The sequence below is a fragment of the Megalobrama amblycephala genome, linkage group LG2 (assembly GCF_018812025.1).
Source record: "Megalobrama amblycephala isolate DHTTF-2021 linkage group LG2, ASM1881202v1, whole genome shotgun sequence".
In the NCBI taxonomy this organism is placed as follows: domain Eukaryota; kingdom Metazoa; phylum Chordata; class Actinopteri; order Cypriniformes; family Xenocyprididae; genus Megalobrama; species Megalobrama amblycephala.
Genome location: NC_063045.1, coordinates 30,001,926 through 30,016,083, shown reverse-complemented (window position 1 = coordinate 30,016,083; position 14,158 = coordinate 30,001,926). Strand labels below are relative to the sequence as shown.

General features: G+C 36.8%; 2 protein-coding genes across 4 annotated transcripts in view; one reads left to right on the top strand and one right to left on the bottom strand.

The window, feature by feature from the left end:
- Nucleotides 1-14,158, bottom strand: part of psmd1 (proteasome 26S subunit, non-ATPase 1) — a 42,004-nt gene that overhangs the window by 12,927 nt on the left and 14,919 nt on the right. The window lies entirely within an intron of this gene.
- On the top strand, nt 174-12,712 carry htr2b (5-hydroxytryptamine (serotonin) receptor 2B, G protein-coupled). 3 transcript variants are annotated; one of them, XM_048169828.1, is made up of 4 exons: nt 174-763; nt 1,428-1,914; nt 9,364-9,564; nt 11,189-12,712. In XM_048169828.1, the coding sequence occupies exons 2-4, from the start codon at nt 1,689-1,691 to the stop codon at nt 12,079-12,081; spliced, it is 1,320 nt and encodes a 439-aa protein (XP_048025785.1). In that variant the 5' UTR covers nt 174-763; nt 1,428-1,688; the 3' UTR covers nt 12,082-12,712. The 3 variants fall into 3 exon arrangements, with proteins under 3 accessions (XP_048025785.1, XP_048025803.1, XP_048025795.1); XM_048169838.1 differs by lacking the exon at nt 174-763 and adding an exon at nt 8,620-8,695 and having other exon boundaries at nt 1,786-1,914; XM_048169846.1 differs by lacking the exon at nt 9,364-9,564.

The window sequence follows — 14,158 nt, the reverse complement described above, 5'->3', positions numbered from 1 at the left end:
TATTAGCTTGGTGCCTTAAGGTTCAAGTCTGGAGAGATACTCAATGGGTGCTAAATTTTTATTTTCTCAAAAAAAACACAAAGCAACACCATATTTTCAGAGACAAGAAAAACATTCATTTTTTTTCCCTCATTTCCGAAAAGGGGTCTGACACAAATTATGAAAGGTAGGCGTCTGGGATGTACAAAACCCTTTTTAAAATAGTCTAGTTGACTAAATGGGGAAAAAAGAAAAAAAGTAAGCTGGTCACACTGCGGTACAAGACAGTGAATGAAAAATATAAATAGCTGCTCCGCTGCACTGAAGAAAATGACCCCCCAGGATCACTGGAACCACCCCGGTGTTGACACATTCATCCATTTCTCCAGGTTTAACTCGCGAGTGAGGGAGAGAGGGAGGGAGAAGCAGAGCGAGTCAGTAAACAGAGGCAGAATGAGAGAGGAAGGGTTAGAGGACGTATGAAAGTTTTAGACCGGTGATCACGATAGGTGATGCGGATAAGATCTGGGGATTCATCCAGCTCCTCAAGAACAAGGAAATTCCTCAGCATGAAACCGAAAAGCAAGATGATATCTGGATCTTTTCCCACAAAGAATTTGGACATCCTAATGTTTTGTTTGTACTTTTTTTGGTGTACATATAAAAGGCAATAAGTCACAATCTGAGGGACGTTTTGTGCACTTGTTTCACTTGAAAAAATACAACAATGAATAATACGGAGTTAAGCTAATGAATAGAGGAAACCCACAGTGCTGAGTTCAAGGTAAGTAGCAGAAATCATTTGAAATCAGTCATTCCCATCCAAAATGGGAAAAAATTTAATCTATTTAGAAATATTTTAAATTTAGGAAATATATAGTTAAGTACTGAAATGTATATTGGTGAATTCTCTTTAGCTTATATGAAAAAAAGGCAACATTTCAGTGAACAGAGTTTGCAGGTGAAAATACACGAGTCTACTTTCACACAGCTTAAACCCTGTTCATTTTAAATAAAGTTGTTTTTAGATTTTATTTCTATAATTTTCAATTTATAACAAAAAGCAGATTTTAATCTAGAAGATAAATAATATTACACATTGTTTGTCTGTATTTCAAAATACTTACTACATAATGTTATGCCAGAAGGAACCATTTCCAAATTTTACTGCTACTATGAAACCCTAATTATTCTAAAAACATAAACGTTGTTTATGAAGTCATCTGCCTCGACTGATTGAGCTAGATAGGAAAACAAATGACTGCATATGGTCAACATTCACAGATCATTACTGATAGCCATTTCCTTGTTTAATTACGAACATGGTCTGGAACACGCACCGCTAATCATATGACAAGAAAATCATATTTATCATATGTCGGTTCAAGACAGTTGAAGATAATGTGTTTTGAATGACGGGATTACCATTCAAATGTTTATATTTCCAGGAGTGTAAAACCACAGAGACAGAACAAAGATGGGCAACACCTCGTCTACCATGTGACTAATCTAAAGTCTGGTTCCAACTGGAGATAATAATTGGGAGGGGAATACTTTGGAAACTCTTTTGCTCAATACATCGGATTTTTGCAAGCAAACAGAAGTGCATAATTTGAATTGAACACACCATCACCCTCTGATCGGAGGGAGTCCGTGACAATGCTGGACGAGCCCACGGGAAAAACAAAAGCTCAATTTTACAAAGCAGAATGGATGGCAATAACGTCGTAAACCATGGAGAACTCCGTTGGGCCGCACTGCTCATTCTTCTGGTCATCTTTCCTACCATTGGTGGAAACATCCTGGTCATTCTGGCAGTATCACTGGAGAGAAAACTCCAAAACGCGACTAACTTCTTCCTGATGTCTCTGGCTGTTGCCGATCTACTGGTGGGATTGCTAGTGATGCCCATCGCTCTGGTGACTGTGCTTTTCCGTAAGTGATCTTAACTTTGATTGTAGAACTTAATGGCAAATGGAAAAAAATAAAGAAATAACTGACAGACCGAATACACACAGCAGTCATAATAACATGTCTCACAACTTTCAAACTATACAACATCTGCCAAGCTACTACTGTCATTCTTATGCCAGCTTGACTTTCAGTTCCAATGCCAGAACACTCCAGTCGGTCCATTATTCCTCATTAATTAGATTTGATGACATTTATTACTTCATTTGCTGCACCTGGTCTTCACACATTAAAGCTTCAGGTGAACTTTGCTGGCTTGATCACAATTCAGGATAGTTCACCCAAAAATTCTGTCATCACTTACTCACCAAACCTGAATGACTTTCTTCTGTGGAACACAAAAGAAAATGTTTAACCGTTTTTGTCCAAAGAATGAAAGTCAAAGTGGTCCAAGTTTTGGAATGACATAAAGGTCAAAAAACGATGACAGAAACTTTGAGGTTTCAGTAGTTGAGTTAAACTAAGCCTTGACGATGTGACAAAATTGAGGAGTCCCCCAAGGACCATAAGGATAGGTAAAGGAGCAAAAGGACAGGTTCTAAAGGTGTTCCACACAAAAGAACCATGTGTGAATGCAGAAAGTGAAAAAAGAAAAAAAAGATTCCGCCAAACAGCTGAAACTTACCAGAAGTCATGAACACTGACAGGTAATTAAGCTGAATTACCTTAGGAGGAAGGGGTACAATAATACATTTTGTTTGAGTGCAACAACTTATTGACCAAGACAGCAGACAAAGAAAGCAGTAACTCTACATAAGACTCAGCAGTAACTCTAGACGTTAATTCTCAAGATAATAACTTGTGATTAAATGTAATCATAAAAATAAAAGTAACCTTTACCATTTGGAGTAATTCAAGGGTTTCAGTTCTGTGGAGTTGTCCTGTAAGATGTGCTTGCTCAAACAGTAAAACTAATGTTCTACCAAAGGCCACGTCCACATCTGTGGACCAGGTGAAGACAGGAATTGAAGTTAAAGCCATGAAAAAGCAATGACTGAACACTGTGAAAATCTACACAGTGCTTGATAAAGAGTCTCAGCAGGGCTAAAAACAAGAGCCTACCCTTCAGAGCACACCACAAATGTATTTCTCTGAGAAAGAGAGAAATATTTACATGAGGAAGTTGAGACTTGGCAGTGCAAACCTAAAGTGTGGTAGAGCAGAGTGTCTCTTTATTTTGCTTTCAAGAAGAGAGGGCAAGCCTACCTGACAGTCTATATGGGAACTAGGGCTGGACGATGTAGTAAATATTAATGATAAGTTTGCTTAGATTTTGTAGGCAACATAAAATTTAGGAATCTTAAATATTGTAAATATTTTATGCACTATTAACTACTCTGCAATTATTTTATGCACTACTTGACTAGTGGTCGTTCATTTGAGTTAATAGTCAACTAATCGCATGTATTAATTTAATTACTTAACCATATACGGGGGGGTATATGCAGTTGTTCTACATTGCATAGAAATACTAAACCATAATACTGAGCCTTTAAAATATAAATAAGCACTCAACCGCAAACAACACTTGCTGCAGTGCACTGAGAAAAGTTATGATTATGAATTTGTCAGAAAAAACAGCAAGCAGACTTACTGAACATTTTAAAAATGTATCAGTAAACTAGTAAACTTCTGAGTAGGTGTCGGCTGAAAAGATGAAGTTGCCGATGCTGCCTCGCTATCTCCACAGTGTAGAGGACGCACCTATAGAGAGAAATGCATGTTTTTTTTTTTTTTTGAATTGGTTCATTTAAAAGTACACATTTCAAGCTTTCTATAAATCAGTGTTAATTTTGTTGACAAGTAATTTGTCATCATTTGTCTAGATTTTAGTTGACTAAATCAACTATATAAACCTAAAATCTTATATTTAGTCGACTAAAACTAGACTAAAACTAAAACAATTCAGATGACTAAAACTAAAAGGCATTTTAGTCAAAAGCCTATGACTAACGCCAAATCTAAATTTGCTGTCACAATTAAAACTGCTATAGACATAGAACACGCCTGTGAGGTATATGTGAAGGTATATGTGGAGTATATGCTCGTATGAGTATGTATTTCGGCTCATTTTTGTGACGTGGTTCAAAATAGTTAATGGAGAACGAGATGCAGAAAGCCCATTCAGTTTGTTTTTTGTTTTTTTATGAAGCTTTTCAAAGTAGTTCATGGAGACCAAGATGCAGAAAGCGCATCCTGTTTGTTTTTGTTGGGTTTTTTTACCATTCAAGCGCAATAATCTGTGAATGAGAACTAAATTTGTCTGAAAGGTGGCGTTCTGTGCGTACGCTTCTGGTCATTTATGTTGCCCTGCAGCGCATAATTTCTTTTTCGAGGCTTACTGCACTTAACTCTTAACATCAAACATGTCCCGCGCTTTATTTTCTCTTTCATGCATGTTTCTTTGTTGTTTTAAGATGTTCCAAACAACACTGCACAAAATTATTTTTAGATTTGAATCTATTGAGTAACAATAGCCGTTTGGTTAAAATAGGTTTCCTGTGATTGAGGAAAAAAAATATAAATGTAATTAATTCAACCTATGCTGCCCAACTGCTTCACATAGTGGATAAAAATAATATATTCAAATTTTACCAGCCATAGCAAGGTAGTGACATTGCTCAGTTCATGCACAAAAATACAGAATAGTGTCATCTAATGCATGTTATACATTTGACTCATGATGATTAAATCAATTCATATCCAAAATGACTGTTAAAAACATGTTGGATTGAGAAAGCTTCAAAAAGCCCAGCTGGCAATAATGTGCCCTCTGAGAACCTTCTATGAAGATCTGTTTAGAAAAGAGGACTGATCTCACTAATACCAGTTTTCAACATCTGGTTAAGGGCTCTACAAACCATGGAGGTCTGCTCATACCACAAGTTTGGAGAAACACTGTAGTTTAGGTCTATGGAAGCTAAAAATCATGTTTGAAAATGTATATACATCAAAAGAGCTTCAACAAAAGTCAGTTTTGCTCAACTTATCCAAATATTTCAGGTTTATTGACAGTTTTGTAATTAACTTTTTGAAGAATGTTACTAAATGTTTAATTTTACCCTCTTTTTCACTTCTTGTCATGGGAGCATAAAGTCATGGTATCCAGCTACAGGGAAAATATCGGTATGTAATTTTTTCAAGTGGTACAATATCACAAATTTGCTCATTTCGGTACTTGATACACTGTTGTTCCGAAGTTCACTGTTAGGTAGCAGTTGTGCTACCCAAACTGACACAAAACTGGCAAAAGTGACTACAAAGAAAAACAAAATGGATGAATATCCCTCAACACAGCCAAAACTAATTAATAAAGAGGGCAATAGAAGTGAAATTTGGAATTACTTTGCTGATAAAACTGATGAAAAAGGCAAACCAACAGACCTTACCATACCAGTCTGCAAACATTGCTATATATCATGTGTTGTTTTGGAAGGCAACACATCAAACCTTGCCAAGCATCCGTCACCTGCCCATTCTGACTTGCACAAGGCATTAAGAGGTCGACAGGTGAGCGCATCTTTCAAATGATCTAATTTTAGACTTTTATTTACTTTTAACACTGATCAATGCAAATACATAAGATTATATCGTTCAAATGACACGAAAGCTCCAGCGTGCATTTGAAACGCTAGAACCAATGATCTTTAGATCTCATAATATTTGCACTTGAGTTTAGGTAGGTCTAAAGGTGATGATACACGGGGCAACTTTTTGAGCAATGTTACCAGGCAATGTTGCTTGGGAACTTTCCCATTGAGAATGGGCAACAAATTTGAATCTAAAGTATTCAGATAGAAATTTGTTGCCTATTCTCAAGCAATATCGCTCAGCAAAATTGTTCAAAAAGTTGCCCCATGTATCATCACCTTAACAGTAGTATTCAGGTATAGAAATACTACAGAAATGTAATAAAGTAATCAAAATGTAAAATAGTATTCAGGTATAGAAATACTACAGAAATGTAATAAAGTAATCAAAATGTAAAATAACACTGGATAGTCTCCATTGTAAAAATTAAACAGATAAATCCTCACTAAGTTACAAAAGATATTTAGTCAAGCTATTTAGTGACAGCCAGCAGCAGGTATATTAGGCTGCTGTCACAGATCCGATATAGCCTACTGTTACACATGCATTTTCTTTTTCAACTGTTTACATTCACTGAAGACATAACCGACTGCTCATTGTGAATACCCACCAAGACATTTTGACAATTTTGTGTGTATTTGACTGCTTTTAAGCTCAAAAAGCACTGAAACAATTTTGGAATGTGCAAGCTCTAATTATAAACGTGAAATCTGCAGGAATGAGTACATTTATGAGTATTTAAAGTCCAGCTGTAGTCAATAATTTTATCCCTTAAAACTCATCTTTAAAGGTTCTCTAAGCGATCCTGGGTGGAGTAACTTCCTGTTGACGTTCGAAGTGTTGTCAAACAAAACAGAGGCTAGCTAGACCTTCCCTCCTCCTCCTCCTCCTCCTCCTCCTCCTCCTCCTCCTCCTCCTCCTCCTCCTCCTCCTCCTCCTCCTCCTCCTCCTCCTCCTCCTCCTCCTCCCCTCTGTGCTTCCTGAAACAGTCATGAACCCGCATTTGAAATCATTCTTGTTGATTATTGGCTGGAGCATGTTTATTATGATTCGTGGTCCAGGCTGCACCAGTTTGTTTTTATTGCCGTTTTCTGAGCTTGTGGCGACTACAGAGACCGCGTTTTTTTTTTTTTACAGTGTGTTCAGGGGACAGGCAGCTAGCAGATAGTGAGGAGATGTTTGCTGTACGTGACAAAAAATGTTTTGGCCTAAAAACGCGTAACATCACTTAGAGCACCTTTAATCACCAAAATTACAAATTTAAACATGTTTTTTTTTCCTGTGAAAAAAATTCTTCATGCCTTAAAATAGCTTGAATGTAACTCTACACCCTTGTCTCATTTAGTATACGCAGATCTATGAATATGATAATTAGCCCCACCTCTACTCACACAAGCTCAGAGATCCACTCTTTCTGGAGGTAAACGATGCACAATGGTATTTTTTTTTTTACAAAGTAGGACACATAATGGTAATTAATATGATAAGCCTTTTGCTTGACTTATCAAACAACTAATAATGTGTTGCTAAACCATGTTCCCATTTGTCATCTCCGAGTCAGACAGCTGTCTTCTAAAAAAAAAAAAAAAAAAAAAAAAAAAAAAAAAAATTCTGTATCCTTAGAAACGCTTAGAACACCAGTTAATGATACGCTAAAGCCCGCTGGCACACTGATGTGATTGGTTACAAGGTAGTTTGACATGTCAGAAACACCAGCGATTTCAAACCGCGTTTTTGAAACTGTCTTTAGATCAATGCAGTTTTAAAGAGAAAATACTCTGCAATGGTGTTGACTTATGCTTTAAGACAAACCATGTGCAAATGCATATTAAAAACACCACATAGACATATAAACAACATTAAAAACTTGATTTTCACCACAGGGTGACTTTAATACCCTCACCGAAATTCAGACTCTGTATGGTATCGATTTAACTCTTAAATCCATGAATATTTTGCCAATCACCATTACATATTCGGGTCTTTAGCAACCCGGATCTATATGTAACACGGATGAATCTCTACCTGTCACTATATTATAAAACTGGTATTAGAGTAACAATTACAGAAGAATAAAATAAAATATTTTGTTACCTTTTGGTGCTTTTAAGGGTTCAGTTTGTTTAGATGTTGTATACCATTCAACACCGTCCTCGTCAGAGCTCATTTCCCAGTTCATTCAGCATCTGGCTCGTTTTCATGATCTCAAACATTCTCAAAACAATCATTTTCAACATCTTGAAAAACAATATTTTGATCGCAGACAGCTTCTTCACCAGATCCACCATCAAGTGACAGTGACAATAATATCTGATTGTGTTCAGTACTTGCTCTGCAGTAAATCACTGAGTCATTTCAAGTTTTGCTGATGATACTTCCTATTCTTTGTTTTTGTTGTCTGCGGTAACTATGAGTGAAACGGCACTTCATCATTGTTTATCAGACATTGCCACCTTGTGGAATAAGGTGAATTGTACTTATTCAGTCATCAAAGATTCAATTATTGTTGTGCAGAAAAAAATATATTTACACTGTTACAAACCTCGGGTCGTTAGTGACCCTATACAAACTTTTTAAATGAAAAATGGATAGGAAAACAGGCATTATTTTGTTATTTTATAATTTTTTAATTGTTATATTGTTTATAATGAATTGATTAAGGAATACTAAGAAGGTTGACGTCTAACTTTAAAAAAATGAATGTGGAGGAGGCGGCTAATGAGCGATGTCCTGGGTCATTTAAGTCCCAAGGTATGCGTTTAAGGGTTAATAATGATAATATGGTATTAGATTATGGTATTGTACCGAAGCCAAAATTTTGGTATTGAGCCAACCCTATTGGAGCAATAATATAACACGTACCACACAGTTTATAAAGACAAAATGAAAAACTGCCAACATGAAAACAACAAAATCTTATCTAAAGGCTTTAGACCAGAGACAGGCAACATTGGTCCTGGAGTGCCACTGTCTTGCAGAGTTTAGCTCCAACCCTAATCAAACATACCCGAACAAGCTAATCAGTGTCTTCAGGATTACTAAGGCTACAGGCAGATGTTTTTTTTTTTTTTTTTTCAGGGTTGAAGCTAAACTCTGCAGGACAGCAGCACTCCAGGACCAATGTTGCCTATACCTGCTTTATACAATATCAGCTGTAAGTGCAATGGGATGAAGAGAAAAATTATCCACCCTTTCATGTCTGTCACTAAAATAAACAGCGTTAGCGAAGTGCTTTATGAATAGGCCAAAAGCCCCCAAGTGTTTAATCTTATGAACTGTTTTTGTTGAACTCAAGCTTGTATCAATTTATTTAAGATCCACTAAATATGAGATGAGATGCAAAGGCTGTGATCAATTTAAAGTAATATATTTTCTAATGTCCATGTCCAAACAGGACATTTTAAACAAATGAAAACCAGTTCGAGTCCTCCATTGTGAGAAATGCAACAGCAACAAAGCTGCAAAGTCATCCATCAACAATAGTCATCTGAAAGCACTGCCAAAAACATTTTGTATGATCAAAAAAAAAAAAAAAAACACTACTCAAATGACTGTGTATGTAAAATATATTTGGCTGAAGAGGAGAAACAAGCCATTAATACTGGTGTTAAAACTTTGACAGAGCAGGTTAGGATGTCTCCAGAAACACAACATCGCTTAGGTCAGGGTTAGTTAGCCAATTGAAGTTAATGAAATGGCGTTGAAGAGATGAATTAAGTAGTTGTGTCACATCACAAAATAACAAAAAAGGTCTCAAAGTTGGTCCTGAATATCTAATTCAACCAACCCATTGATCAGAGCTTAATATTCTCCTTATTTCAGACTCCAGATGGCCCCTTGCAGACTTCCTGTGCCCTATCTGGCTGTTTCTGGATGTCTTGTTCTCAACTGCGTCCATCATGCACCTGTGCGCCATCTCCCTCGACCGCTACATAGCAATCAAGAAACCAATACAGCACAGCCAGTTTAAGTCCAGAGCTAAAGCGTTGGCTAAAATCGCACTTGTCTGGCTAATCTCTATAGGTATGTCTAATTTTTTTTTTATATATACAGCATGTAAGAAGTCATCATTTATGAATAATTACAAATACTCATTTAAATACATATTTCTACCATGAAACAAAAGGAAATATTCTCTTTACAAATGTAGAGAACTGCATTAACAATTTTTTTTATTTTTTTTAAAAAACAATTTTAAAAACAATTGCCACAATTTAAGCTTTATACAAACTGTGGCAAACCCCAGTCCTTAATCTCTACACCGATTAATGATCTCAACACTCATCTCTGGAAAAGTCACATACACATAAATTTCCTTTATCTCATGTCACTGGTTCACCAGCAAACTTCCAAAAACAGATTTCATTTTAACGATCAGGTCTCAGTTATACATTGACATTGGCTTGTGGGAGCGAATTGAAAGTAAACACCTAAAAATTTCTGCTCGTTAACATCAGTACTGACGATTACTTTGGCTGTTGTTTGAAGGACTTCAACACATGGTTCTGGAATCATCTGGCTGTTTCACCACCATGAAAGGCAGGCCATGTGTTTTGTCACTTTAACAATGACCATGAACATTACATCCCTGTGTACTCCTGAGAACGATTTTCACATATTCACACATTTCACAAAGCAGTCTTATTGACAACAAAACTGGATAACAAAACAGGACAACAGGAGCACATGGTTATGGATACTTCATGTAAAAGTTCCAGATGTGTTGATGTTAACCGCAATTAATGGTAATAATTGGCAAAAATGTATCCATTGTTACACAAGAGTACATAATACCAAGAGATGCATCTCAGGCCGTTTTTGACTGTACTGTGCTGCAAGTTTTGCTTAAAAAAAAAAAAAAAAAAAAAACACAAGACAAGTGTTCTGGTCAATCACAAGAACTCATTTTGAACACATTCTATGTAAACATCTTTTAAGAAACTACTGAATCAGATGAACATCACACAAGTCTCTTTTCACACAAGCTTAAATAGAGGCTTCTGCAGAGCCAATTAATCAGCTAGTCGTCCTGGCAACCAATCAACTAGTAGCATTTTTTTTTTTTTTTTTTAACAGAAGGTAGCTGCCAAAGCCAAAAAAAAATATATATATATATATTTAATTTACTATTCGGTGGGCAGGAGCATACATAGGGAATGAATAACTATGCAAAAACCTAGTCCAGGGGTGTCCAATCCTGCTCAAGGGAATCCACTTTGCTGGACAGTTTAAATCTAACCAGTGCTGTAGTCGAAAGCAGCTCATTCAGGTCCGACTGAGTCCAGGCCGAGACTTGAGTGGGTTGAATCAGAGTCATGACAGACCAAAGGAAAGTAGAGTGCAAGTCAAGACAGAAACTTGAAGAGGGTCTGAATATTTTAGACAATGTAAATATGCTTTTCTTGGGGTGAATGAAGTGAACCCAACCTGCTCAACACACCTGCCTAGAAGTTTCAAGTAATCCCAAGGGTCATGATTAGTGGGTTTAGGGGTTTAATAATAGTTGAAGTTAAACTATAGGAAGGCTGTCCTCAAGGAGCAAGAGTGGACACTTCTGAATTAGTCAATTTCAAAAGGCTTTATCATTTCAATGTTTTATTTAAACCTTATTCTCTGCTCAGTTTAATGATTGGTCTCTCTTTATCAGGTATTGCAATACCTATTCCAATCAAAGGGCTACAAGTCTTCGATCATCCCAACAACATCACCTTCAACAACAACCACACCTGTTTGTTGTCGCCAGAGGGCTTTGGGGACTTCAAGGTGTATGGGTCTTTGACAGCTTTTTTTATTCCCCTTATAATTATGATGATCATCTACTTGCTGACAATCCAAGTACTGCGCAAGAAGGCCTATCTTTTGAGATCGAGAGCTACAAGGCCCAACATTTCCACCGTCTTCCAGCAGGAATTGCCGGCTGTCTCTTCACCCAAGAAAGTACCCATTGCAAATGGAATAAAAAGGGACCGAACACTGAACCGTGTCACAAGGGATGAGGCTCCTCTCCGCAGGATGTCCACCATAGGGAAGAGATCCATGCAGAACTTGTCTAATGAACAAAGGGCATCAAAGGTCTTGGGGATTGTATTCATGTTGTTTGTTGTGATGTGGTGTCCTTTCTTCATTACTAATGTGACTTCTGTACTCTGTCAAGGGTGCAACAGTAATCTAGTGGAACAATTGTTGGATATCTTTCAATGGGTGGGCTATGTTTCGTCGGGCATCAACCCTCTTGTTTATACACTGTTTAATAGGACGTTCAGGCAGGCTTTTACGCGCTACATCACCTGTAACTACAGGCGTGTGAGGACTCCAAAAATGCAAAGGAGAAGCAGAATTTATTTTCGGTCATCAGTGACTGAAAACTCAAAACGGTTTATGAAACACAGTAAGAAGAACGGCATCAGCCCTGTAAGCTATCAAAGTCCTCTCCGGCATCGTCCTACACATCTGCAGACCTCTGCAAATAACACACTAGAGATGTTGCTTCTGGCAGGGAATGAAGACTGCAAACCTGATGAACATGTAAGCCACGTGTAGGATATCTGACACTTCAGACGCAGATAACAAGATAGAGACATGCCATCGTGTTTCGTTGGCAAAAAAAAAAAAAAAAAAAAAAAAAGAGCTCATGGGGAAACAGTGAGATATGGTCAAAAAGAACTTCAAGACCATATAAACATAAGTTTGTTCTGCATTGCAGTCAGTACAATACTCCATCTTGAAGCCTTGGACTGGGGGGGATATAATGGCACATAAGATGAATGTCTAACAACCACCAAAAGACAACACAGCTCTTGGGTGTGAAAATAATGGGCAGCTTAATAATTGGTAGTGCTGTGAAAATAAACATTACTTGGGGGCAAGATAGGGTCATCTTCGCACATTACAAATTTGGTTGACAGGGTCTACAACGTGAAGCCAAAATAAGAAAGACAAGCACAAGCAGCTCATTTAAAAATCACAACTCCACTTACCTTCTGTATAAAAGGAAAAATAAATACTTTACTGAATTATGGCAGGGCTTCTTTATTTTTGTAGACCAATCTTGAATCAAGTGCTTTTGTAAATGTAAGAATTATCTGTAGATACTGACATTTTTGAAGATTCTTGGAACCATTGCAAAAGAACTCTTGGAACTATATATAAATAAACTTTTTCTCCAGATAAATAGATGGCATCATGGTTTCATTGTGATTTAAGAAAACAAAGTTTCTTGTAGGGGTATAACATTTCAAATTACTCACGGTTCGGTTTTAGTGTCACGGTTTCGGTACGGTTCAGTATGTGCTATGTTCAGGGAAAATACAATACAATAGAGCAAAGATACAAATAAACTAAAGTTTTTTTTAAGGTTATTTAGGTATCAGGTACAGTAGTTCAGGTACAGAAACTGAATAAAGTAATACAATGTAAAACATCATTGCATATAATCTTCACTATATAAATTAAATAAAGATTAATCATTATTAAAGTTACAAAAGCTTTTCAGTAAAAAGCAGTGAGCGATTTCCCTGTTATGTGTTGTTTGATTAACATCAAAAACACAGACAGCAGGAATATAAGAGCTCAATATTTGCGTGCTGACGCTGTGTGAAAAAAATTCTAAGACTAGACCTGGTCTTCATTAAAAATATTTTCATAAGTCAAATGAAAAAGAGATTACTCTAAAAGAGTTAAATCTATCACAGTCCATCAAAATATGTTTCAGTGATAATGGATTCTGGCACGAGGGACATAAAGGAGGATCTTCACCCGTTAACAGAAAGTTAATCTGAAGCACCCTCTTCAACATATATATAGCATCACGTGTGTAGGTAACACGATCACAGTGATTTTCAAAATAGACACGTTTTACACCAACCACAGGATTGATTTTGTAAATTTTGTTGTACACTGATCCCATTCAGCTAGCCATTTTTTGTGTTTAGACCACTAAAAACATTCAACATGTTTTACTGTTATATTCTCACAGTGAGAATATTTTATTTGCATTTGTAACAAGAGATCCATAAACACCCACAAAACTGTTTTGCATGATTTGCATGTGCAAGAGGGTTAGGGGGCCTGCAAGACAGATAACAGAAACCTGTTGAATTGTTGCAGATCTATGCACTCTCTAAACACAAGAAGGATTCACATAGAATTTTTTGTTTAACTGACAGTTGATCATGGGAATATCGCATGGCCTTTTTAGGGCTTAAAATAGTTCACTAGTTCTACTTGGCCCAGAACACTGAGAGGCGTCTGAGGCGTCCACCAATGAAAAAAGACTAATAAAAAAATAAGTAGTATATGGGACAACACAACATGGTGTGTTACATACCAACTGCAAGGTGTAACATGCTCTTGATCAAAATCTGTGGATGAGACAAAATAGTTGGAGCCCATGGATACCTAGCTAATTAAACCCTACTACTTCAAGGTATTTTTGTCTTGAAACTACTGATTCTCCCGGTCAACAAATATTGGCATATCGATCAATGCTGCCTAGCTGACTATTTCAAGAATCACTCAATGTTCAGATGTTTCGAATGCAAGAACGAGTATGTGAGTGTGTAGTGGACATGACCCTAAACTAATTAGAGTTTGAGCACGTTTATATGCACACCAGTAA